We start from the raw sequence: 27,213 nt of genomic DNA, 5'->3' as shown, positions 1-27,213 counted from the left end.
AGGCTGCTAAATGACTCTGGTTTCCCTCTCACCCCTGCCCCCTAGGGAGTGTCACCGGACATGTTTTTTGCACTATTCCATAAACTCTGCACTTTATATTTATAATTCCTGCACGGTGTTGTATTTGTGTTGTTGTTGTTTTTCGTTATATGTGAAAAAAGGAAAAGAAATGCACACATGTCAATGTCAAAGCAAATTCCTATGTGTTTTACACAATGGCTAATAAAGGTATCTGAATCTGAATCTGAATCCTCTTGGGAAAAAATAATTACCCACACCTGCTATAGTATGTCGTTTTTTCATGATTTTCATGACTATAGTATGTCGTATGTGTGACTAAAGGTACAACTCAGACTTCAGGCTTTGCGGAGGAAGGAGAGCTTAATGGAGTCTGGGATGTGTAAGTGTTCAGCATGAAGCGCTGGGGGCGGCTGGTAGGGGAAGGTGACAGGGAACACACGCCTCACATCCATCAGGAGCTGCTGGGAAGGCTGACGGTCAGAGCGCTCCTTCAGAAGACCCTGCAAGAGCCCAGACAGAGGCACTTACACAATGGCACATTATGCACCAAAAGGTTCATTCATTTCATGTTCACTGTGGAGACTTGATGGTACACACGGTATTGTTCAAAACTGTCACTTTTTCAGGATTCAAATTCAAAAACGTCAAAATTATAGCAGATATACATGCTCAACAAGCTTGTAGATCTGCTACTTTTGATCAAGTATAGGGCATTAATTTACAAAAGAAAGTTAAAATATGGAGATAAGAGGTGTCTGCTCAACAGCAACGATATATTGCATTTATGACAATGCCAAATTATAACATTATTTAACATAATTTTAAATAAATATAACTATGAGATTGTAAAAATTGACCTAGCATTTCGACCATACTACCATGGTGTGTACCTGGACAGAGCGGATAAAATTCAGCGTGACTCTTTCTTCAAGGTCGCTGTCGGGGGTGTAAAGGGTCAGGATCTTCACAATCTGTTGATACAAGTAAGACATCAAAGACATTCAGGCCTGAGAGCTGAACACACTGGAGTTACACAGTTCATTATTATTATTATTTATATTTTTCAACAAACACAGAAAGAAAGAAAAAACCAAAGGGAGAGCCACCTGAGGTTTGGCCAGAGCAGTGCAGGTCTGAACAATGGCCTGTGCATCTGCCTCAGTCTTCTTTCCCACCTGCAGCAGCTGGACGGCCTGAATGAGTGGCTCCAGCATGGCAACAGCACCCCCTGCCTGCAGGCCATGGCAACGCAGCCACTCCTCCAACAGGCTCACATTATATCTGGCAGAGAGAAATGTTTTAAAAATAATAACAAGCATCAAAGGGTAATAATAATAAATGTTTTACTCTGTACTCTTACATTAAGAACCATGTTTGTGTAAGTGTTCCAAATGATGAGTTGGATTCAAGAAGTGGCTGGCCTTAAGATTATGGTTCAACAATAATAAATTAAAACACCCCTTAATAGTGAACTATAACAATCCATCATACATATCCAGATATAAGGGTAATCCAGTGGAGTTAGTCTATTATGAAAATTTAAAATTTGCATTAAAAGACATCTCTGTGTATCTAAAAAAAGGTAATCGATAGAACAATCCCTGTGGAAAAAAAATCAATAGCTGCAGTCAGGGAACAGTCTCTCCTAACAGGTCTACACATGCATGCAAGGTTTAAAGCAAAATAAAAGCTTATGACTGAAACTTTTGTTAGGCCATGTCCCAATCTGAACAATGAGTTCTACATTCAGAACTCGCACATTGAAGCTTGAACATTTTTCTTTTGTGAAATATGGAAGTCCATTTTGGAAGATGCTTCTGAACATGCATTCTAGTTTGACCAATTCAAACACAGTTTGTCCTTACCGTATCTGCATGCCTCGTCTGCAGCAGCACATGTCTGTCCTTACCGTATCTGCATGCCTCGTCTGCAGCAGCACATGTCTGTCCTTACCGTATCTGCATGCCTCGTCTCCAGCAGCACATGTCTGTCCTTACCGTATCTGCATGCCTCGGCTCCAGCAGCACATGTCTGTCCTTACCGTATCTGCATGCCTCGGCTCCAGCAGCACATGTCTGTCCTTACCGTATCTGCATGCCTCGGCTCCAGCAGCACATGTCTGTCCTTACCGTATCTGCATGCCTCGGCTCCAGCAGCACATGTCTTTCCTCAGCAGAAGGCTGTTGAGCGCTGAGGCGGAGATGAGGTAGGTGAGCTGGTGGAAGGCCTGCTCCAGCAGGCTGGCGGGCAGAGCCTGGCGGGACAGGGCGGTGTGCAGGGCCCCCAGTTCCCTCAGCACCGACGCCATTGTGGGGGTGTCGGCCCCCGCGGTCCGGGGGTCTGAACCCGCTCGCTTCCTGGACCCTCCCAGTTTGAGAGCAGCAGACCCAGACAGGCCCGGTATGGTCTCACTTTCTAACATGGCTGTGACTGTGGGGGGGGGGAGAGGGGGGTAAGAACATGTACTCAACTCCCAGGTACTTAAGTTGAGACAAACTATAGATACTCCTGGTCAAAAATTACTCAAAGTTGCTCTGTTGAATTTATACTTACTTATTGAAATTTGACATTTTCCATCAATAATCAATGATTTTCCATTGAATAAAAATCTGATTCACGACACATTGTGAGTAGGTCGGCTACATATTGACTATATTTTACATAGGGCTCAAGTGGTTGCCTTCCTAGAGATGTAGTGGAGTCAAAAGTAAAATATTTACTTCAAGTCAAGTATACGACTATATAAGCACCCCTCACTTCAGACGGGTGTGATCTTTTAATAGCCAATGTGTAAAATACAGAGTAGGGGGTCCCTGGACCCCCTACTCTGAGAAACACTGACCTATAGAGTAGGACCCCCTACTCTGAGACCCACTGACCTATAATGTTCTGGAGGCGTGCCTCCGTGATGGAGAGGAGCTGCTGGTAGGTCTGGATGCACAGGTCGCTGAGGGTTCGGCTCAGGTCACTGAGGTCGCAGGTCAATGGAACCAGTGCCTCTGACCCCAGGGTTCCAACCTTATGGGAATCAATAACACCGCAATACGAATCAATAATGCTGCTTTTAATGATACATAACTATTCTGCTATCCTCCTCACATTGTTTGCAATGACCAGTGGACACTCCTGATTAAATATTGACATGCAGTTCATTAGCCGATCTGCAGCCAGCAGAGTATTATAGGTTTTTTCGTGTTACCACAGGCAGCCCAAAGGTATATCTCAGCGGCAAGGTTGTCTTTGTCCAGTGGATTATAGAGGCACTGAATTATTTACACGTTTCTTGTTAGTATGGTAAAGATTTTTACCTGCTTTGTCGAGTGCTGGGTCAATAGGTCATTCAACAGACAGGTATTTTTCATCCACAGTGCTGTCATATCTACATCGTTATTATGTTTCTGCAAGAAGATAATAGAACAGAGATGTCAGTAATTGTTATGTAATTAACACTTCTGTTCTGTGTGTGCGTGTGTGTGTGTGTGTGTGTGTGTGTGTGTGTGTGTGTGTGTGTGTGTGTGTGTGTGTGTGTGTGTGTGTGTGTGTGTGTGTGTTCAAATAATGTCATCATCAACTATGTGGTGGATTATAGAGGTACACATGCTGCCATTGCAACTCATTGGTTGCTAAGCCCCTGCAGAGTTGGCTGGGAGGCCCCACTGCCCCTTGAGCGGCATCTGTTTTAATTTAAGTTTTCGTTTCCCTTTTGTCCTTGGTGGAGGGTGTACGTGTAGCACTAGTGTTACCATGCGTGTTATATATACCTGGGATGGTAAATATAAAGAAATGCCTTTAAGTATAAAGACAATAAGTATGGTAGTTTTCTGTTTCCGCTTAAAAATCTTGAAAGTGCTTGGTAAATGGTAAATGGTAAATGGTGCATTTATATAGCGCCTTTATCCAAAGCACTTTACATAGATTGTGCATTACATTCACCCATTCACACACACATTCATACACCGATTGCGGCGGAAGCCATGCAAGGTACCAACCAGCACATCGGGAGCAATTTGGGGTTCAGTGTCTTGCCCAAGGACACTTCGACATGTAGACAGGAGGAGCCAGGATTCGAACCGCCGACCCATGGATCATTGGACGACCTGCTCTACCTCCTGAGCCACAGTCGCCCTTGGGATCATGTGTTCCGATTTGTGACTTCTGTAAGAGCACTAGAAAAGTGTGTTTTGAAGAAAACACAAAAAGGTGTACATGGGTGCATCATGATCCAAACAATGTCGATAAATATGGTTCAAGAGTTATGGCCCAAAACGTGAATATATATATCCTTCTACCCTAGGGGTACACGAGCACATGGCCGTTTATCCGTGTTCCTTCTCCTACCAAACCACACTGTTAGCACACATCTCTCCATGCAAAATAAAATCTGCACGTTCCCAGAATACATCTGCACTACATTGCATCCACGCAACTGTCATATTTACTGTACAAATATTACTTTTGTCAAACACACTGTTATTGCGCAACATTTCGCTGTGATGCAAATTACATCACAACTTTCTCAGCACCGGCACCTCCCCTTTTCACTGCACACACACACACACACACGCACGTGCGCACACACATACATAGGGCACAGCAGCACGGTACAGCACAGTACAGTACAGTACAGTACAGTACAGTACAGTACAGTACAGTACAGAATGGTAAGGCACAGCACAGTACAGTATGGAACAAACAATAGGGCCACTCAGCCAGGTTGCCAACTTTGCACTTTCCAAGCAACTGGATATATGAAAACATCATGGTTGCCATGTTTGCTTTTCCAAGTAAATAAAATAAACAAAAGAAAAGTATTGAGTATCACCCTTCCGCTATTGCCTTCTTCCCATTTGCCACACGTGGCCCTAGGATGAGCGGGCCAAAGCCCCGCTAAATTCTAGTGTATATATATATATATATATATAAGGCTTCACGGGGTGTGTAATTGATAGAAAATAAGTAATGTTTTGGGTGAACTACTCCTTTAGGTAGCCAGGAGGCAAGCTTCTCTCTGTAACAATGTCATGAATCGTACACGGTCAGAGTTAAATTGTCACAGATGATGATGTTAGTGTTACTGTTACCTTTACAGCTCCTTTCATGGCACTGACGGCAGCGCTACAGAGTGAACGTGCACGAGTCTGGTCTCCACTGCAGTCAGCCTGGCGCACACACAGGAACAGCACACTGGCCGGCAGACCAGGGGGCAGAGACAAGGCACTGTGTCCACGCACATCTTAACCACACACACACACACACACACACACACACACACACACACACACAGGTCATATTCACACAATTTAAGTCTTAGCTATTGCCCATTGTATTAACCACTTAAAGGGGCATTCCACTCATTTTCAACATTTTACTATGTCATTAATAGGAAATAATAAAAAAGTCCCCCCATTCTGTGTTTCCTAGAACTGTATGGAAGAAAAAAAAAAGTATGAAAGAATCATTAACATGGTGAAACACATCTTGATGATGTCATCAAGATGTGTTTCACCATGTTGATGATTGTTAATGATGTTAACAGCTCTAAGGTATATTAATGACATAATAAAATGTTGAAAATTTGTGGAATGCCCCTTTAAGATTTATCACACAACACACACGTCACAAAGTATCACAACGTGCTGTGAGCTCGCCCCAAAACACACTCGCCACCTATTTTGTCGAAGACCACTCACCTGAGAGTTTGTGTTCTTGTATTTGTTACTATTGGGACAAGGTTAGGAATACGTTTAAGGCTAAGCAGAGCTTTACCGGGGTTAAGTTTAGGAATAGGGTTAGATTTTTAAGCATAGTTTTACTGGGGTTACGTTTAGGAATAAGGTTAGGTTTTGGCATAGTTTGGCATAGATTTGACCCGGGGGAGCATGTTTTGTATTCCTGTGAGCTTGTAGGTCTGTGATTATCGCTATTTTAGACTTTTTTATTTTATTTTATTCTTGTTTAAATATAACATAGTGACTCCGGGTTGAAAGTGGTCTTGTTACAAATGCAGCTGTTTGAGTACAAATAAAAGATAATATGACTTCTCACCTGTGATGAGATTCTTGATAAGCTTGGCCTCATCTTTCTTCCTACATTCCAGCAGGCTGGTAACTGCCACTGCTTTAGGTTGGGAGGGAGTAGAGCCTTCTGGGCGCAACGATGATGGGAGGACTGGGCGGAGAAAACACCATAACACAGACCAGACAACAGGGGAGAAAAGACAAGACTACACGGCTGTAAATCCATGTGGAAATCCATCTGTTGTTTTTGCTACCATGAATTGGGCTTAATGCATTAGAGTTTATACTTCTCAGAGTTGTTGAATGAGGACTAGGCCAGGTAAATGGATGCTTATAACTTTTCACTAACTTCTGATGTTTTAAATAATGATTTTCCGGGGGCAGTGATATGAAAGAAAGCAGTTGTATTGCTGTAGTAGTAATTTATCACAATGTGTCATGAGTGGAGTCCCTTTATCACCTCCATATCGTCTCTGGTGGAAACCCCATATGTCCAAAACTGTTTCTTTTCAGGACTCAAATTCAAAAATAGAAAAAGTAGCAGTAGTATGATCAATTAGGGTGTTAATTTATGAAAAAACACAAAAGGTTAGAATACAGAGATAGGAGGTTTCTGCCCGACAACAACATTATGCTGATGTGTATCACAACCAGTGATATCATACCTGTTTGAGCCAGTAGTCGTCTGACTGTGACTGTGCTTCTCAATTCCTTTACCTCTCTTCTTAGTCTCACACACTCCTGTTCTCTTGCATCGAGCAACTCCTGCACATCCTGAACGCACGCACGCATACACAGACAATTTAATGAACGCACGCACGCATACACAGACAATGTCCCAGAGTTAATATAACTCAGTGAGTGTACTAGTCAAATACAAGAGCGCTTCCCCCAAAACATGCCCACCCCGAGTCGAATCCGGCGACCACGACTTATTCCTAAACATAACCTCAGTAAAACTATGCCTAAACCTAACCATATGGACCTGTGAGGGCACCAGAGTTTGACAGTGTACCTGATGCAGTGCCTTGGAGGGAGGATCAGCGAGGGCAACATCTCCATGCGGCTGTGTGTTCCCCATAGACTTCCTCTCCTTCTCCCACTGGCTGTGCTGGCTACGGAGCTGGCCCTCCAAGAACCTGACACATAGATGGAAAAAAAGCATTCTATAGGGCCCTATCTTTCCTTAGCCCTTATGCCTATAGGGGTCGCACGGCTTTTGGTGACTATTTTATTTTTATTTTGGCGTAGTGTTAGATATGGGTATAATGATTTCAAAAAGCTGTGCAAGCGTATTGGGAGCGCCCCCTAGTGGTCTGTTTACACAGACTCAAATATTACCCTTATAGGTATGGTTGAAAACATATGCATATCCGCACAGTGTGATATTAGTATTATACGGTCAAGCCAGGCTACACATACTGTACATATAATATTCCTCAGCACTTTAAATGTAGTTTAACACCACTGAATACTTTGTATATAACAGCTTGTTATGGTGAAATGTAACACTGACTTGTTGGCTACTCGAACAGCATCATAAGCATGTCCCAGGTCCTCTCCTCTCATCTTCACTGCTGTGTCTTTGGCCACGCCCATCCTCTCCATTAGCGGCTCCTTAAAGCAATACCAAAACATTCTGCTAAATACAACCTCCACGCCCACGCTGATGTTCCCAAGAAGACAAATTTCACTACTTTGTTGCTTTTTCTTTTTTGTGAGTAATTAGTAGTGTGTAGAAACATGCAACTCTGAGAATTATATACAGTTAGCTTTGACTATGGTCGCTAAAAGGCTATTTTAAATGACAGTCATGTCCCTGCACCTATACTAATATGAAAACACATTTTTTTATAGATTTAAAGTTGTATTCTGTGATTTTAACACCATGCCCTTTGTATGTAGCCCTATCAGAGCATAGCAGTAGTGGCCATTTTCTTTACTGGCTCTGGTTCCACACATAGAAAGCCCATTCATTCAGACCAATGAGACCATTGAGCCCAGAGATTTCCAAAAATATTGATACCAATAATTGTAATCCTGGAACCAAGCCATCCAGGCTCCCGGTGAATCGGGACAATAATAATTTGATTCTGTTTAAATAATAATAATAATAATACATCGGAAAAACAACTTGTAACTTTGTCTTTTTTGCGGAAATCTCTATGGGCTGAATGAACTGAATGGCTGTGTGCTTATGTATCTGCACGGGACAGAGGAAGGTGTCTCACCTGGGGAGACTATATAATGTGACACTTCCCGTGTCTCCAGCAGACAACGCTGATGAAGGCTTGAACGCCGAAACGAGTTTGTTGCTGCTGCTCTGCAGCATACCATGTCAACATTTAAAGGACAACTTTAGTTTTTTTCAACCAAGGTTCATGTTTTAGGTTGTTATTAGAGAAACTAAAAGGTGAATGTTAATTTTCTTTCATTTTCTGCTTTCTTTCGTTGTAGGGATTTTAGCTCTTTTTGACAGGGGGGCGGGGGCATTCGAGCATGGGACTAAATATGTATTTTTTTACAGAATTGTATGGTGATTTATTTTTGTATTATTAACTATAGTCCGACTAGACCCCAATAAATTACATCTGGTCACAGGATCACAGGATCTATTGAATGTGTCAAACTGACATATTGAGCCTATACAGTATACACACAGTATAAGCCTTCCCCCAGTAGGCTACCTTCACATTCAGTAGATCCTGTGATCTTCTGTGGACAGATGTAATTTCCTGGGGTTTAGTAGGACTATAGTAAATAATAAAAAAATAAATCACCATAACATTTTGTAAAAAAATACATATATAGCCCCATGCTCGCCCCCCTGTCAAAAAGAGCTAAAATCCCTAAACGAAAGAAAGCAGCAAATGAGAAAAAATGAACACTCATCTTTTACTATCTCTAAAACATGAACCTTGGTTGAAAAAACTAAAGTTGTCCTTTAAATAAATTAAGAGTGCCGTAAAACATGAGTTCCATGAGTGCTGGTTTTCTCTTTTAGAGACATTTCTGTTAAAGTTATTTACCCGACCGCGCACCCGGTAAGAATGCTCAAGAAGTTTGAGACTGTTTGGAGTTGTGCGAGCTATACCTTGATAAAATGAATGAACGGGAACCAGAGTCGGTAAACAAAATGGCTGCCACTGCTAAGATCTAGCTTTATATTCTCTCACCATGTGTGTCTCGGCGCCCAAGATAGGGACACTCCACTCATGGCTGGCAGAGGTTACACTGACCCTGCAGACCTCCTCTGGAGAGGTGGGTGTAGATGGGAAGAGCGGTGGGTTGGAGAAGGACGGGGACATGGGGGTGGGAGAGGTGGGCTCCCAGCCCACACTCTGGGAGGAGTCAGTTCGTCTGTGACCCTTGGCATGCTGCCATGGGCAAAAGAACACTTTTAAACTTTTTAATAATTTAACCTTAAAAGTGGCTGTGATATTTGGCTTTTGTTCAAATAAGTGTTAATAAATAGTGCTATATTCCATTTTCAGCATTAACCCTACAGCGATCTCTATTCTGAAGAAGCTAAAGGTCAGGTTTACTAAGTATTGATGGTTTAAGTGGTAAAATGACTGAAAATACACATTAACATGAATCTAACATTAAGAAAAAACTATCTGCAACACAATTTCACACACAATGTAGTGGGGGGGTCGGAGGACCCCTGCTTCATCTCTCTCTCTCAGCTAAGTGGTCCTTGGCCTGAAAAACGCTGAAGACCACAGACATTCAAAGAATATATGCTATATTCTTTGAATGTTTGTACCTCTGTGATCAGGCTCATCTCCTTGAGGTTGTCGTATCTCTGCTCCAGTCTTGTGAATTCTCTCAGCAGACCCTGGTACTTCCTCCGCTCATCATCCACCTCAGCCCTCAGAGACTCCCCTGCATGGGACACAGCGTCACGTACGCACTCTGCACGCGAGCACAAACACGCACGCACGCACGCACAAACGCACACACACACACACACACACACACACACACACACACACACACACACACACACACACACACACACACACACACACACACACACACACACACACACACACACACACACACACACACACACACACACACACACACACACACAGTGTGACTGAGAAAGAGAGAACTTCACTATTGATCCAAAAGAATCCTTCAGGACAGTGGAGGTTGGGTCACCTACCCTCCTGTCTCTTCTCTTGTTCAACAAGACGTGAAGTGAGTTCCTTGTTGTCTTTCGCTAGACGCTCCCTTTCTGTCTGCAGGGCCTGTAGCTCCTATGTGTCAAAGAAGGTGAGGTAAAAAGGTGTGAAATAGTAATACAAAGCATCGCAACACAAACAAATACACATACACGTCAAAGCTATTTACCTCCCCAGTCATGTCAGTATGCTAATCGTATGGATTTCCGTGGATTGTGTGATGTTATTATCAGACATGCCCTTGAAGGGTTCAACTGGGTCCATGTAAAAACTCTGTATGTCAGGCTCTGCTTCAGGGGGGTTGGTTCGTATTGTCAGATTCTGGGTCATGCTTGCTCAGATAAATCTGTAGTATCACAGGAGCAGTGCCAGTGGCACACTGCCAAATGAAATATCATTGTAATAAATAAATTATCTTGGAGGGTAATAGGTATTGCAACTCTAGATTCATCCCATTATAAATTATAATATGCAAATTGCGGCTATATGCGGTCGCTGGCTGCATCTACCTGTGTGAGCCGTGAGATCTCCTGAGCGGTCTTCTCCTCTGCCCTCCTCTTCTCCTCCATCTCCTTCTCAGTGACCACCACGGGGACTGGATGCGGAGCGACGTGCTGTTTTTGGCTCTCCAGCCTCTGCAGCGCCCCCCTGAGGGCGTCCAGCTCGGCGCTGTGGGCCTCGCGTTCAGCATGGAGGGTCTCCCTCAGAGCGGCTCTGTCCCTGGCCTGGACACACCCAGCACAAACAGTGGTGGCAAAAAAAGTACTCAAGTTTGTTACTTATACGTAAAAGTACCAATACTGCAATGTAGAAGTACTCTGTTACAAGGAAAAGTCTGGTAAGTAAGTCCAGAGTAAAAGTACTGGTATCAAAATGTACTTAAAAGTAAAAAATAAAGTAAAAGTATTCGTTGTGCAGAATGTCCCATTTCAAGTTTTCTAAGCCCTCACTCACACCTTCGCAACAGACTGATGTATGCTTGTTGTATACAAAGGGTGTGATACATCTTGCCCCAATGCATTTCCAATGGGAGTCACATGGTTTGACACAACATTTGTGTTGTACGAGGGGGAGGGGGGCAGTCGAAACACAGCCGAAAGCCATACAACAGCTTGTAGTCCAAAATGTGACTTCCATTGGAAATGCATTGGGGCGGCCATGACACTTACATCTTGCTTACATCTAGCATGCATCAATGTTGTATGCTAGATCGAAAGGTGTGAGTGAGGCCTAAGGTAGCCATTTTCAAATAGCTGAAATAATAATAGGGTATGTTTGGTAATAATAATCAAAATCTACAAAGTAACTAGTAACTAAAGTTTTCACATAAATGTAGTGGAGTAAAAGTACAATATTTGGATCTGAAATGTAGCGAAGTAAAAGTAGTGAAGTAAAAGTACTGGAAATTGGAAGTACAAATACCTCAAGATTGTACAGTACTTAAAGGGGAATACCACTCATTTTCAACATATTTTTGTACACCACCATAAGTATCTATTGTATTATCCAAGTATAATAAAGGGTTAGTTGTTTAATCAGATTAATTTAGTGGATTATTTAAAAAAAGATCTTTCATGTCGATTCGTTGATAATACAGATAGAAAAATATGAATAAACCTGCATCTCCATTACTAGATTAACCTACATGAGTACGATTAAGTTTAATTGGTTCTAAATATCGGTTTTGATATATTTTTAGTTAATTGCCTAGCCCTAAAATACATTTAAGAATATATATTTTCAACCAAATAAATGATATAATTAATTTATTTCAATTCCTTTTATTTTTACCCCGCCCAACCCCTTCCAAGCTCAGCTGCCGTTCACCAACCTGCTGGTCGACTCTCATTTGTAGCTGCATCACTTTGACCTCCATGCCCTTGTTGAGTTCTCTGTATTTCTCTACCGAGCGGGCCTCTGCCTTCAGCTTCAGCAGCTGTCTCCGGGCGGCCCTGCGACGCACGCAGCACTGCATCAGCACCACCGCCGCCCGCACGCGCCTATAGGCCTGCCTCGCCAACCAGCCACGCACCGTTGACTGCAACAACACCGCGGCTCGCTCTGACACCATCTGCACAAAATAATGATATCGTGTTTTTTTAAAGGGTCACTGTTTAAGACAATAGGCTCTATGCACAGCAGCTATATTGGAAAGAAATTGGGCAGGTCTTATCAATTATACGAATGAAGGCTCTGTTCATTATTCAGGTCAAACAGAGTCAGGGTGCAGATACTGTGTAATGTTAGTTCACTGGAAACACTCTGCTACACCGGTGGGTCTGAAAGTGTGGTCCAGGTACCCTCATGATTCCTTGAGGGGGTTCCAAATGGCCCCTTATGGAGTTACAGGTGTGTAACTCTGAGAGTGTACAAATGGAACCAAATGGAACCAAAGGAATGAATTAAGAGGCCCAATTTCTTTCCAATATGGCTGCTGTGCATAGAGCCTATTAGAAATCACTGCATGGGTAGCCTGCTGATTGCCGTTACCTGTTTGTGCCTGCGTCGGGCCAGCGTACCCCTGGTGAAGGCCTGGATGGTGACGGTGGCCTGGCGGATCATGAGGAACAGCTGTCTGATCGCTACCATGCGGTAGGTCTTCTGGATCACCAAGGCTGCCTTGGTGTAGTGGATGGTCATGACCAGCCTGGAACACATAAGATACAAAGGATCAAAATGAATGTAGACCTTTTCGCCCGGTCGGATGCACACAAAGTGAGTGACACCCACAGCCACGACACTAGAGGGCGCGACCATGATCTGGTACCACCCACATCAATCAAAAACCCATTGTGAAGTGATTTCCATCTCTCTTCCCAACCTCACCGTCTGGCCAGAGCTCCCCTGCAGTATCTCTGCAGGGTGAGGGTTGCCCAGCGGATCCTGGTGTATTGAATCCGTGCCAGCCATCCTCTGGCCCAGCTCTGGATGATCACCCCGGCTGCCCTCAGCCTCTCCGACCTCAGCCTCTCCAGGATAGCCACCTGGCCCGCCCGGAAAAACACCTTGGTCTTGCCAAAGCAGTACTGGTCCGGGTCGGGGATGAGCTCGGGCAGGGTCTGTCGGCATGAGGTGATGTGGGCCTGCTCTTGGCTCCAAGTTCCTCGGAGCAGAACGCGGTACCGCCGGAAGAACTCTGCATATGTCCATCTTGGAAATATACAGACAAATTAGGTGCTACAGGTGCTACAGTATGTAGACTAATGTTTTAGACCTGTAGAGTAGCTATAGTGACGAATGTCTGCCAGAGCCGTGTACCTGGATGGAAAGCCTGCTGCACTGATCCGAATGGTCTCCAACACGCCACAGGCTCTGAGCTGCTGGACAGCCCTCTTCGGGTCGAACCTGGCAAGGAAACACTCTGTTGTATAGCAGTGGTTCTCACACTCTTTGGAGGCCAGCACTGCCGTCCTATTCGATATCCAGGTCTCTTACCATGCCCCACATCCAATTACATTTAGGCTAGGTTCATGCTCTTAAAATTATTAATTTGACAATACACCATTTCATATTATTACTCTGGGCTGTCTTGAGAGATATATAATATGTCTACTTCCTAGGGAGCAAAAACAAAAAAGTAGCAAAATTTTAAAATAGGTTATCATTGTATTACTGCTCCTGCAAGCACCAGGGTCCAGTGCACATAATTCAATTTTTCTGTAATTCTGTCTCAAGCAAATACACACAAATGTAATGTACAGTACTTACATGAAAGGCTCTTTGCAGTCGTTGGGTTTTATACAGCGGACATAGTGAGGAGTGGTGCTGTTCAGAGTGTCCATCAGCAGCTGTAAGGACTGACGGAACTGCAGTGGACAGATAAAGACAAGACCAACAGTGTCATTTAGACACAAGGATGGATCTGATAATGGTTGAAACTGAACTGTCGTTGAAGCCTGAGGGAACATCTAAACAAGTGATTCTAAAACTTTTCAATTTCAAGGACACCCAGTTTTATTAGGCCAGTGGTTCTCAAAGTGGGGTCCAAAATATTTGAAAAGCAGAAAAATAGAGATGGAGGTCAGCAGGCAGATACATATAATTTTGGGGGTCCTTCACTAAAGGACAACTTTAGATTTTTAGATGAGTGTTCTTTTTTTTTTTTCATTTGCTGCTTTCTTTCGTTTTAGGGATTTGAGCTGTTTTTGACATTCGAGTATGGGGCTAAATGTGTATTTCTTTTACAAAATGTTATAGCGATTAATTTTTTTTATCATTTACTATTGTCCTACTAGACCCCAATAAAATACATCTGGCCACAAAAGATCACAGGATCTACTGAATATAAAGGAAGCCTACTGGGGGGAAGCCACACTGTATGTGTGTCATAGGCTCAATATGTCAGTTTGACACATTAAAACTAGGGCCGGGACTAATTGCGATTAATTTAGATTAATTAACTACAGAAAAAATTATCGCGGTTAACTACAGATAAATTAATCGCACCTTTTTTTTCACCGCGGAACGTTTCTCACTGGGCGCTTTTCTATAGTACTGAAAACTGGAAATAATAAAAAGTCACCCCATTTTGTGTTGCCTAGAACTGGAGGTCTGACAAAAAACAGTAACAATATGAAGTAAGTACAGCTTTGTGATGTCACTTTTTTTCAGACCTCCAGTTCTAGGCAACACAGAATGGGGTGACTTTTTATTATTATTTCCACAACAGGTATATTAATGACAGTAAAATGTTGAAAATGAGTGGTATCCTGTAGTCACTATTCGTTGATTCACTGGGATACCAAAAAACCTTTAAAAAAAAGGTTTCTCACTGTTCTCGGGTTGAATATTGATATGCGATTAAAATGCGATTAATCTAGATTAATTAATCGCAAAGCCTCTGATTAATTAGATTAATTTTTTTAATCGAGTCCCAGCTCTAATTAAAACTGACATATTGAGAACCAACTGTATTAGGCCATCGACCAACATTTGATATTATGGGCTGTATTTTGCGTGTCTTAAGTACCAGGTCTTATTACTTAACTTAAGACCTGGAGGTGTGGTCAATGCTCTTTGGCCACTCAGAATAGCCAAATGGCATTGATCACGCCTCCAGGTCTTAAGTTAAGTAATAAGACCTGGTACTTAAGACAGCCCAAAGTATCAAAGGAGCCCCAATCTACAGTAATTAATCTTCAGTGTGAATTCAACTCAGAGTGCACAAATAGACCTGCTGAAATGTGTTCACACACACTGTAACGTAAAGCGTCCATTTGGTTCTAAACGATCAATCATTTAGCTGGGGATTGAACCCTCAGGCCAGGGATCCAGGGCAGGGAGTCAGTCCAGTCAAATGGACAGAAGAAGACTGTTGTAATATACAACATGCTGTGTATACTTGTACAATGTAGTTGTACGTAACTATACAATGTACTTATATGTATTGTGTACTGCCTGAACTGTGACATACTTTATAGTCAGCTCCTGGAGTAGAGCAAGCAGCAAGGTCAAGCGTGCTGCGGCAGTGATTGTGATGTCTAGTCAGTGACGTCATTAGGACATGAGGATCCAAGCTATATATGTGCTGTATTAATTAATGTAATAAACTTTGTGAGCGTCTTAGCGTGATACTGTCTGGTGTCATGTTATTGTTCTCCCGGACTGGGCCCGTCCGTCTGTCCGCCGCTGAACCAAGGAAATATTCAACCGGGTCATCACACACCAACCTCAGCTTACACACACAAGACCGGTCTGTCAGAACCAGACGAGGGTCCAGTACTTAGTATATAATCATAACAAAGACCACTAACCTGGAAGCCCACAGTGAGTTTATGTTCCCTGTGAGCTCTCTTCCCTGAGCTGATGCTTCCATTGGACAGAGAAGACTTCCCACCTGACAGGGACACACTGCCCTCTGCACTGTCTGCAGGATCCTTTTGGAACAGCTCGGCCACCAGCTCAGACTGAAGCATGTGTGGCCAGCGCAGCCCATACACACGCACAATTGCACATGCACACACACAAGCACAGGAAAGCAGTCATTTTATCGATGACCAAAATATTTGTGTGTACAGTATATTATGCATACAGTTCATACACACACAAAAAGCGTGTGTGCGCATGGCACGGACACATATAAGAAAAATCGAGTTAATGTGTGATTCACTCTTTAGACTGATTTGAAGGAGAAGGGCACAAGGTCAGATATCAGATATATGTGATAGATAAAAATATAACATAATTACCTGACTTGCTCTCAGAATATTAATGGGTTCTTCAAACAATGTGCCACGATTCTTGTCTAAAAAGCCGTCACATTCATATTGGACCTGACAAGAGAACCAAAACAAGTTAACAAACGATCTAGCTGTATGCAAAGCACTTATCGTCTGTGGAAAACACAATAGGTCTTTTTACAAAAATACATTCCATCAGTGATTCCCAACTTGTGGGCCGGGGACCACAAAATGCCTGCGTTTGTTGTAGCCTCTCTGAGGCTAGCCCCCAAATAACTGGAAAAACGCTACGATTTTAATGATAATACTTAACAATATTGTAAGAGCCATTTGAGTCATGTATCTATTTGTATGTCACTGCAGGGCTTGTCAATCAATCAATGGTTGCCATTGTTACAGGGCGGGTATTTAACCCAGCTGTCCCTAATAAGGTGCAGGTACTGCTGACAGAGTAGTCTTGCGTAGAGCCAGACAACTATTCCACAAACAACAGTTTTTAGACTGTGTTCGGAGGGCTCGTGGTCTATAATCTTTTGACTGTTATGTTTATTTATATGCTGAAGTATAGGACTTTGGATAGAAAATAAATCTATTTCAACCGAATGGACACATCTGGTCTTTTGAGCACACGTCATAACTTCAAACCTGGCTGTCGGTAACCAATACTGTAACAATATTTTCAAGTGTGATCTTGATCTAGCATAGTTTGGGAGCCACTGCATTAGGTCATCAGTGTGGCTAGGAGATAGGTTCACAGTTCTTACCGTATCAGCAAAATGCAGTATGATGAAAGCAGTGTTGGACATCCGAGGTTTACGGAAGTTGGGATGGGGCTTGCTGCTCTGGTGTTGGTCATAGAGCTTCCGTGCCCAGCTCTCCTCTGTGCCCTTGGGCATCTGATCGATAAATGAGAGGCTACTCATTACTTTCATGCATTGCTCTAACAATATGAGTGTCTTAGTCTAATGTTTCCCCACGGTCGTCATGGAAACGGCACATTGTAGTTTGAGAATCTGTATCAATCTTTATTGTCATATCACATTGGTTGACATTGGTTGTGCAGTTAAAATATTTAACTTTTTTGGGTGGAAATTTTAGAAAGTCCTTTGAAATAATAATGTAAAACAAAATGTAGTGAACAAAAAATAAAGGGTGGACTAAAGGGTGGACCCATAAAGAAATCGGTCAGCCACAACCCACCGTTTGGGAAACAGTGCATTAAAACACAACTCAGTTCGTCATTTTTAAATGCTGTGTGTGTGTGTGTGTGTGTGTGTGTGTGTGTGTGTGTGTGTGTGTGTGTGTGTGTGTGTGTGTGTGTGTGTGTGTGTGTGTGTGTGTGTGTGTGTGTGTGTGTGTGTGTGTGTGTGTGTGTGTGTGTGTGTGTGTGTGTGCAAGGAAAGGAGTGAGATCTGAGATCTCAAGATTAGACAGAGACCGGCAGAGAGAGAGAGGGAGAGGTGAGAGGGAGAGGGAGAGGGAGAGGGAGAGGGAGAGGGAGAGAGAGAGAGAGAGAGAGAGAGAGAGAGAGAGAGAGAGAGAGAGAGAGAGAGAGAGAGAGAGAGAGAGAGAGAGAGAGAGAGAGAGAGAGAGAGAGAGAGAAACCAGAGTGCATGACTGACCCTACACTCCTCATCCAGCAGATCCAGCAGGCCCAGATGTCCCTCTATGAGAGCGATGCAGGGCTGGTTGTCACTGAACTCTATTCTGCTCCAGGCCAGTTCCTCTCTCACATACTCCTCCTGCTCCAAGTGGAACACATGCTGCAGACAGACAGACACCACACAGACCATGGTTGTCCCAGGTCACACCTGGCAGACATGCTGACTAAATGGGATGTCACATGAGGACACTATATATATATATATATATATTTGTTTTATTATATGTGTGTATACTATATCACCCCCACCTGACAGCAACAATGGGGGGGGGGGCATCGTTGCTGTCAGGTGGAAACCTTGTATGTCCAAAACTTATTGGCCATACAAAAACTTTTCATTGCTTCTGGAAGTCTATGACCTTGGGTGGGTTTGAATTCTCAACCATACCTGTCGTCATAGAGCTTGGGTGGGTTTGAATTCTTAACCATAGCTGTCGTCATAGAGCTTGTCAGCCTATTGTCATGGCCCATGCATGACGTATAGAGGGGTGTGGTAGGTTCCCATGTTTTCCACTTTTAGCTTGACGAAGACTCAAGTCGGATTGAAACGTTGTCACTATTTTAACTGTTTAGGCGTAGAGAAGTGTGCTGGTGTTACTTCTTTTGTTGAGCATGACACATAGGTTGTGCGCACGCACGCACACACACACACACACACACACACACACACACACACACACACACACACACACACACACACACACACACACACACACACACACACACACACACACACACACACACACACACACACACACACACACACACACACACACACACTTCGGACTCACCCTATTGAATTGCTGCTGCAGTTTCTCATTAGCATAATTTATACAGAATTGCTCAAAACTGTTTCTGTCAAAGGTCTCAAACCTGCCAGAGAGAGAGAGAGGGGGGAGGGGGGATGCCTGGTTCATTATAGCTTGGTAATAATTACGTGACATTCTTTTAAAGACCATTTTTGACACAACCCCAACTCACACACTGTGGATGATAGTTTTATTCCTTTAACATGGGGTAACGTTTAAAGTGGGGTGGGGGGGTTCTAGGTGTACCAGGGGGTCTTGTTACTATAGCGTTTTTATATGTTTTAATGGAAATCACACAACGTTTCGTCAGGCTTTCTTTCTAAATGCAGATGCAATTTCTTTGTATCTGCATCTGAGTCTTGCATCTTTTATTTTGGAGTTAACCATTGCTTTAACGTCTCTCCCAAACGCACCCGTAAATATCCAGCACGCCGATGAACGACTTGGGCTTGGCTCTTTGGGCGCGCAGGGCCGCGTTGAGCCTGTGGACGGTCCAGGTGAACAGCTGACCGTAGATGTGCTTGGCCAGGGCGTCTCTGGCCTCCACCGCCTGCTGACCAGACATGGGTTTGACCAGCATCTCTCCTCCTACGGCCAGCCTGCGGTGGCACAACCAGTGGGCCATCTGAGGACCTTCTAGCCCCAGCAGCTTGGAGAAGACAGCCAGAGAGCAGTCCTGCCCCTGCAAAGAAATACACAGGACATGCATATCGTTGCCATTTTTGTTTGTTTGTTTTCTTTCCTTAAAGACTACGGCAAGCCCACAGAGATAGACATTTTTGCATAGCTGGAGTATGCAAGTATAACATTTTCCATCAAGAGACACAGCCTAGTATACATCATTTGAAACAAAGGGACACACATTGCCGTTTCTTGGAGTGATTGCACCACTCAAAAATACGTACATCAATGTAACTCCGATCACCACCTCTGCCACTTGATTGGATGTTGACATTCCCCAAGTGCAGAACAGCTGACAGGATCCTGAAGAGCTCCATCTGTTGGTCATGCTGCACACCTGCAGTGTTAAAAAGAGAAGAAAATAATCATTTTGAATGATCTTTGTCATATATCAATCACTTGAAATATTAACTCGAGATGAATTAGTGAGTGAAAATAGTCCCGTTATACCCAGGACGGTGAAGGCATTGCGTGTGCGCTCGAGGTCCACCTGATCATCAGTACCAGGTATCACCATATCTCCTCCCTGGTTGGTGTAGCGGAAATGTTCAGCAGCATCTGTAGGATTTATATAATACCCAAAGCACACTTTGAGCAATGCATTGATGCCGTCAACATTTTAAAAGTAAGACAATATTGTCACAAGCAGGGGTTTCACCAACTAGTCGACTAGTATAACCACTTAGCCGACACTTGTGGCAGTAGTTAAACTAGTTGATGATTTAAAATATATATAATTTGAATTATTTATTTTAATAATTCAGGGCAGCATATCTACAGCAGATATGCAGCTGTAGGAACTGAAACATTATTATTCTCTTAATACATGTATGGATAATTGTTGTCAAACAAATCATAGTTGTCAAATGATGTTGTGCGTTCAGTGCAGGATGCTCAAACACTCCTTAAATCACACTGCACATACACTAAAGTTTGCCTATTCTATATAATTTAACCCTTTAATGGTTGTATCTGAGATGTTTTTTATTATTGTTTAATGGATGAATAAAATGTGATTTATCTCCACTACTTTGTTAGTAGTCGACAACTATTACAATTCAGTAGTCATGATTCGTGAATGCCCTATAGGCTATAGGGCATTCACGAATCACGACTACTGAATTGTAACCGCTATATCCCTATCTTCACTTAGTTGACGAGGCGATCTGTATATCAGACAGTGCCTATATTGTGAAGGCTCACCCAGGTTGAGGGCCCTCATCTCGGGCAGGTCTCTGGATGCACACAGCTGATAGAAGATATGGTAGTTTCTCTCGGCTGAGGCCTTAGAGTACATAGACATGAATACAGTACTGAGAACAGATGCGTTGTTAAACTTCAAATTAATTCTTTCTCTTTCGAGAACAGGTGTTTTAGCAGTTCAAAAACAACATACAGAGTTTACAGACACAATATTAAGTCGTATGAATCGGGATATAGCAGCGTCATTTCAGAATGTGAAAACTCTTCAGCAGCCAGGAAATGGTTTACCTGAAAGACAACTCTTGACTTTTCCAACAGATAGGTCCTCATGTTTGCACCGATGATGTCCCCCTTGCTGCCAAAGCCAATCTCGATGTACTTCCCAAATCGACTGCTGTTGTCGTTCCGGGTGGTTTTAGCATTCCCAATGGACTGTGTAAATGAACCCAGCATAATGGCATCTGTTAGACTTGACTGTATAACAGGGGTCTTCAACATCTTTCAGGGCAAGAACCCCCTAGCTGAGAGAGAGATGAAGCAGGGACCCCCTAATATTGTATAAAATTGGGTTTTTCACATTTTCATAGATTGCATAGATACAGTAACTTCATAGACTTAATTAACTTAGTTAAGTAACTTAAACCTGTGGTCAGGGGACCACCAGTTATCCTTGAGGGGGTTCCAGGTGGTCTCCAGCTAAAAGATGGATAGTTAGGGAAGGGAATCAAATGGACCCTTATAGAGAGAGACAGCTTATAGATCTGTAACTGATGAAAATGAAACCAAATGGATCCTTACAGGTCCATTTGGTTTAATTTTACTCTCTCAAGACTTGCATTATTTTTAAACCTCTGAATTACTTAATTAAGAAGTTTATATAATTAGGGAATATAGAACAATTGTAACTTTGATCAACTTGATGGTGGAGATAATCTTATCCAACAATAACAAAATATTTTGTTTTGGATGTGAGAGGCTACCGTGGTGGTGGTGGTCTGTGACTCAAATGCTAACTAAATAATGGTTGGTTTACTATGAAAACCTGAATTTCATGTCAGTAGCCCGTCACGCCTCGTGACACGCTCCATATATGGCCATGTATGAAGATCACGACACCTCATCAAACCCTAGATAGCCAATGCCATACATGGAGATGACTGGATCATCACCTAGATCTGCATATATGGCCCCCGGCTAGCAACTCTACATCTGACCTCACGGACACCAGATTAATAGTTTAACTCCTGCTTCTTAACTGTGCCGTATTAAGAAGCTCTGTTGTTTCAGCGCGACCTTTCCCCATCAAACCCTGGTTAGCCATACATGGAGATTGGAGAAGACTGGATCATCACCTAGATCTGCATATATGGAGCCGGCCAGCAACTGTGACGTATTAAGGGCAAAGTCACTTCTCGGCCTCAGGGCGTCTTACTGGTATGAAAGGTATGAAAGCCACCCCCAGTTGAACACCGCTGCTCATGAGCCCCTCATAAGAAAAGCTGTGGATTTCTCATCATAAATGCTTGGTCCATCATCACCTCCATGATAGGGTTTGAGGCCAGAACCCTCTCCTCTACGCTGGTCTGCTGAGAAGCTCCTCCCACCACAGCAAAGTAGCGCATGGTAAACTTGGCGGAGACTGTCTTTCCAGCGCCCGACTCTCCACTGATAATGATGGACTGGTTTTTCTCCTCCCTGTACACACATAGATAATAGGAGTGCCGTTAATCGAACTAATCGATTCAACTAATTTAAAAAAATCAATACTATAATAACCAGTAAGACGCCCAAGGGTGAGGACTAGCGACCCTAAAGGGCGAGGTCGCGTGCACTGGCCATATATGGAAGCTGTCCTGAGTGTACAAGGTGTGATGAGTGAATATGGAGTCTATGCAGATGTCAGAATGATGTCAGAAGTCGGTGGGACGAACCTGTATTTAGGCATGCCCAAAATATGGAGTCTAGCCCGGCAGAGGCCTTGTGATGTGAGCTATATCCCCTTGTATGCCCATATATGTAGTTATTTGTTAGGCATGCCCAAATGTAGAGTCTGACTCTGGCAGAGGCCTTTTGTGGCGATATGGAGTCTAGCCCGGGCAGAGGCCTTTTGTGGCGATATGGAGTCTAGCCCGGGCAGAGGCCTTTTGTGGCGATATGGAGTCTGGCCCGGGCAGAGGCCTTTTGTGGCGGTATGGAGTCTAGCCCGGGCAGAGGCCTTTTGTGGCGGTATGGAGTCTGGCCCGGGCAGAGGCCTTTTGTGGCGATATGGAGTCTGGCCGGAGTCTGGCCCGGGCAGAGGCCTTTTGTGGCGGGATGGAGTCTGGCCCGGGCAGAGGCCTTTTGTGGCGGGATGGAGTCTGGCCCGGGCAGAGGCCTTTTGTGGCGGGATGGAGTCTGGCCCGGGCAGAGGCCTTTTGTGGCGGTATGGAGTCTGGCCCGGGCAGAGGCCTTTTGTGGCGGGATGGAGTCTGGCCCGGGCAGAGGCCTTTTGTTGTGGTTCTGGACAACCGTGGGTCCGACCAATTCGACATATGGGCTTAACTGCGACAGCAGGTCGCATTTACTATGACATAAGGGATATCCATACCTGATGATGTCATTGTGTTTTAGATTATGACTCCTGATTTCTCTTGTTTTTTGTTTTACCATGACCTTTGACCTCTCACCTGGTCATTGTACGGTAAGCCTCCTCAGCCACAGAGAAGATGTGGGGCTCCATGTCAGCCATGTCCTGACCACTGTAAGCATCCACCACCTCCTCTCCATAGATGGGCAGCTGGTCATAGGGGTTGATGGCCACTAGGACGATGCCTGCAAGAGCGAGGAGGAATTATTGTACTTGGATCCAGTATTAAAAGGGATATTTCACTTTAAAAAAATGTCATTTCATCATCTACTCAGGCTTATGTGAACACCCCAGCCAGACAGTTTTTAAGTTACTTCAGTCAGTATTTAGATACCGGTATTTGATATTCATTTTAGCTGCCCCGCCCCGTTCCTATACAAACCCATTATAGAGCGTCGCAGTCCCGCCCCCTTTCAGAACGAAGAGTGGCCCAGGAAATGATTCTCCATTAATTTTCTCCATAGGCTTTTCAAAAAGTATTTATATAAAGACGGTTACGCCGCGGACAAAGCCAACGCGGATCGTGACAAATCATGACAACAAACACAATATTTTGTGCCGATCGAATAATTAGTAAGAAGAAAAACAAAACAAATAGTGCCTTTATATCCTGCCTTTATTTTCTTCTTTCAAATTATTTGATCGTCACAAAATATTGTGTTTGTTGTCATGATTTGTCACGATCCGAGTTGGCTTTGTCCGCGGCGTAACCGTCTTTATATAAATACTTTTTGAAAAGCCTATGGAGAAAATTAATGGAGAATCATTTCCTGGGCCACTCGTCGTTCTGAAAGGGGGCGGGACTGCGACGCTCTATAACTTAAAACTTTAACCATGATAGATTCATCGAAAACATAGAGTATCCACTTCAGCCCTTTGGCTATATGATAATAGACGATCTACAAGGCAAGCTCACAACACGTCACAATGCGTCGCAAAGCAGCGAGTTATTCAGTGCAGTCTGGCAGTGAAGGAATCCTCTCTATGAACTTTAAACATAATAAAGATGGGATTACGAGCCCTGATCACAAGCACACGACAGCTGTCTGTCAGACCAACAAAAACCACTAGGATCACACCCATCTGCCTTTCACCCTCTCCGGCATTCTACTTCAGTTTTTCTCAACCTGTGGATGGATTTGAGGGGGCCCCCAGATGACAGTAAAGTGACAATTTAAGGACTTTAATACCTACAAATAAATAAAAATCACACTCGTATGAAGTGAGCAGCACTCTTATCATCATACATCACATTCCGTGCTCAGCCAATCAGCTGAGCACATTCCGTGCTCAGACACACAAAGCTGTGCATAGGAGTGGCTAGTGCCTGCATCAAAAGTAATCTGGACAAACATTGGCCAAATTCTCAAATAATATACAGCATTGTGAGTTTGTAGATCAGCTATTTTTAATATACGTGTTGAACCAAGTCAAACAAGTAAGATGACCAGCTCCTCTCGTTTGAGGAGCTGGTCATTAAATATGATATCCCTCGCAAACACTTCTTTAAATATCTGCAACTGAGGGATTTTATTAGAACTGGCTTAATGCCTGGAGAACAGATATTCAGGAGGAGTACGGCTTGTGCACAAACTCAATCCCAGACTGGGAATACTCGTCTAAAACTTCTACAGTACAATTGGTTTATGAGAGTGTACATCACACCAGTTAAACTTAATAAGTATAATTGTAATATTCCGTATGCACCAGATGTGGTGAAGATAGAGGCACATTGTTCCACTGTCTATGGTCCTGTTCAAAATGTATGGAGTTTTGGGGGAAGGTCGGGCAGGAAATACAGAAGATTTTGTCAATAAATATTGTACCAGAACGAAATTCTTCCTGCTATATCCAGAGGGACACAAAATAAAGCGTAATGAACAAATGTTTACAGATATATGTCTTTTACAAGCTAAGAGAGTGATAGCATTGACCTGGAAAAGGCCAGACAAACCAAGTATTGCACAGTGGTTCAGGGAATTGTCTTTGTTTACCTTTGGAAAAGATTACATACATTCTTAAGGACAAAAAAAAATGTTTCAGGAGGTGTAGGGTCGTTTTATAAGATATATTAAGATTAAGAACAATAATTTGACTAGTGCTGTTGTTTTTCTTTTTTGGTTATTGTTGTTTTGTTTATTTTGTATGAGTAATTGTCTTGTAATGTTCATTGTTGTTTTTTGTATATTTGTATTGTCATTTGTGTGGAAAAAGGAAAATCAATAAATACATTGTTGAAAAATATATATATATATTGTGGGGGGTCACGGCCTGAAAAGGTTGAAGACCACTGCTCTACTTAAGGGATTTCCCCTTTAATATTGATATCTTCCCGTCTCCCATTTTGTCATCCCTCTCTCTCCACCTGGTCCCTCTCACCCATAGCTCTCACCACAGTAGGTGTAGATGCTATTGTAGTCCAGGAAGCGGACACGAAGGTTGTGGAGCACCGCAGGCTCATGGAGGAAGCTGAGAGCAGTTAGGTCATTCTCTCCCTCAAGGATGTCAGGGTTCCCCATAGGGGGGAGATTAGCGGCCGAGGCCACAGGGTACTGCACCTCCTGCCAACAGAGACGGGGGGGGGGTTAAGGAGCTGTAAGAATATCAATGCTACTCGTTGACGATGCTACCGTGTTTGTGTGCGTGCTTCTCTCTCTCACCCTGCCATCTGCGAGCTGTAGCAGTAACTGTTTGTCTCCAGGGCTGTAGTCTTGAAGGAGCTGTGCTGAAATCCAGACTGTGTCTGGGTCTGCAACCCAGACACTCGCTCCCTAACAAAGGAATGTTAATTGTTTGTGTAAGAACAGAGAGCAAATGAGTTTGTTGGGGGACAGAAAGCCAGCCAAACATGTACTTTTGTACATGGACTGGACTGACAAGAGCTGAAGTGATTGATTGATTGATTGTATTTGGTGTCATAAAAAGAGCACTTTCCGACATACACTGAGTATGAAAACAGAATAAAGGCTGAGGGCTAATTTACATTGTAGTCCCAGTCATCAAAAAACACTAAACAACAGTGCAGGTGACATCATTACGTAATTCATTTTCCTTTCTGTATAACTGTACCAGTGTTAAACTGGCCTGTCACACCCAGACAAGATATTTGTCAGCGATCAGCATAAAATGCTCTTAAACAGTGTTAAAAATTAACATTGGTCATCCCTCTGTGCCAGTCCTACTATGGATTAGTTATTACACTCCATGAGGCTTTTTCTACAGTATGTCTTCACTGAAGATTCAGTTTTGGAAAGTCTGTTGTTTTTGTCTCTCTTTTTTTTTAATTAACATTTCTTTAGAATACAAAACAATGATAAGGCTGACATTTGGGTTGAGAGAAATGAGTATTGATTTATCTGAGGGATGTGACCAGGTGCACAAAGAAATAGAAAATCAATAATCTGTTTAAAAATGAATGAAAATGAAAAATGAATGACAGCGGTGTGCAAACGCAACAAAATCTCAATGTGTCTCATCACAAATAGGAACATAGATTTACTATGTTACCAACTGAAATTAAATTTGAAATATTCCACATCCATGCATTTGTTTGGATAAACAACAAAAGCAATTAATATGGCACCATGAAAAAATAAAAAATACATCTCCAATTCACTCATCAAACCTTACCTTGCAGTACAACTCCACTGTTTCCATGTTAAGCAGGAAAGTGGGCAGACATTTAGGAAATGCTCACAATGGTCCCTCGGGAATGGATAGCTGATGTCCTCTTCCCTGCAAGTTTGTGTGAATGTTGTTGTACTTTGTCCATTTACCCAGAGACACTGCAAGTTAACTGTTAATCTGAATGAGGAATTGAG

At 43.1% G+C, this 27,213-nt stretch overlaps 1 protein-coding gene across 1 annotated transcript; it reads right to left on the bottom strand.

Moving 5' to 3' along the window:
- Window positions 1–279: 279 nt before the first annotated feature.
- LOC310860231 (unconventional myosin-Va) lies at window positions 280–27,049 on the bottom strand (the record flags this gene model as incomplete). The annotated part of the gene is made up of 35 exons (XM_083767035.1): window positions 280–521; window positions 912–992; window positions 1,128–1,302; window positions 2,151–2,451; window positions 2,901–3,039; window positions 3,330–3,419; window positions 5,103–5,254; window positions 6,067–6,189; window positions 6,704–6,812; window positions 7,054–7,177; window positions 7,555–7,655; window positions 9,215–9,415; window positions 9,808–9,956; window positions 10,213–10,306; window positions 10,741–10,956; window positions 12,063–12,302; window positions 12,722–12,878; window positions 13,058–13,381; window positions 13,490–13,576; window positions 13,940–14,037; window positions 15,985–16,137; window positions 16,420–16,503; window positions 17,175–17,306; window positions 18,033–18,173; window positions 18,865–18,946; window positions 19,296–19,564; window positions 19,788–19,900; window positions 20,014–20,121; window positions 20,767–20,848; window positions 21,055–21,198; window positions 22,305–22,461; window positions 23,433–23,577; window positions 25,785–25,953; window positions 26,053–26,163; window positions 27,023–27,049. The coding sequence occupies 35 exons, from the start codon at window positions 27,047–27,049 to the stop codon at window positions 357–359; spliced, it is 5,043 nt and encodes a 1,680-aa protein (XP_083623161.1). The 3' UTR covers window positions 280–356.
- Window positions 27,050–27,213: the final 164 nt, after the last annotated feature.

The sequence above is a fragment of the Protomyctophum parallelum genome (assembly GCF_964188405.1).
Source record: "Protomyctophum parallelum genome assembly, chromosome: 6".
In the NCBI taxonomy this organism is placed as follows: domain Eukaryota; kingdom Metazoa; phylum Chordata; class Actinopteri; order Myctophiformes; family Myctophidae; genus Protomyctophum; species Protomyctophum parallelum.
Note: the sequence above shows the minus strand (reverse complement) of the source record. Positions and strands in the feature narration are given on the sequence as shown.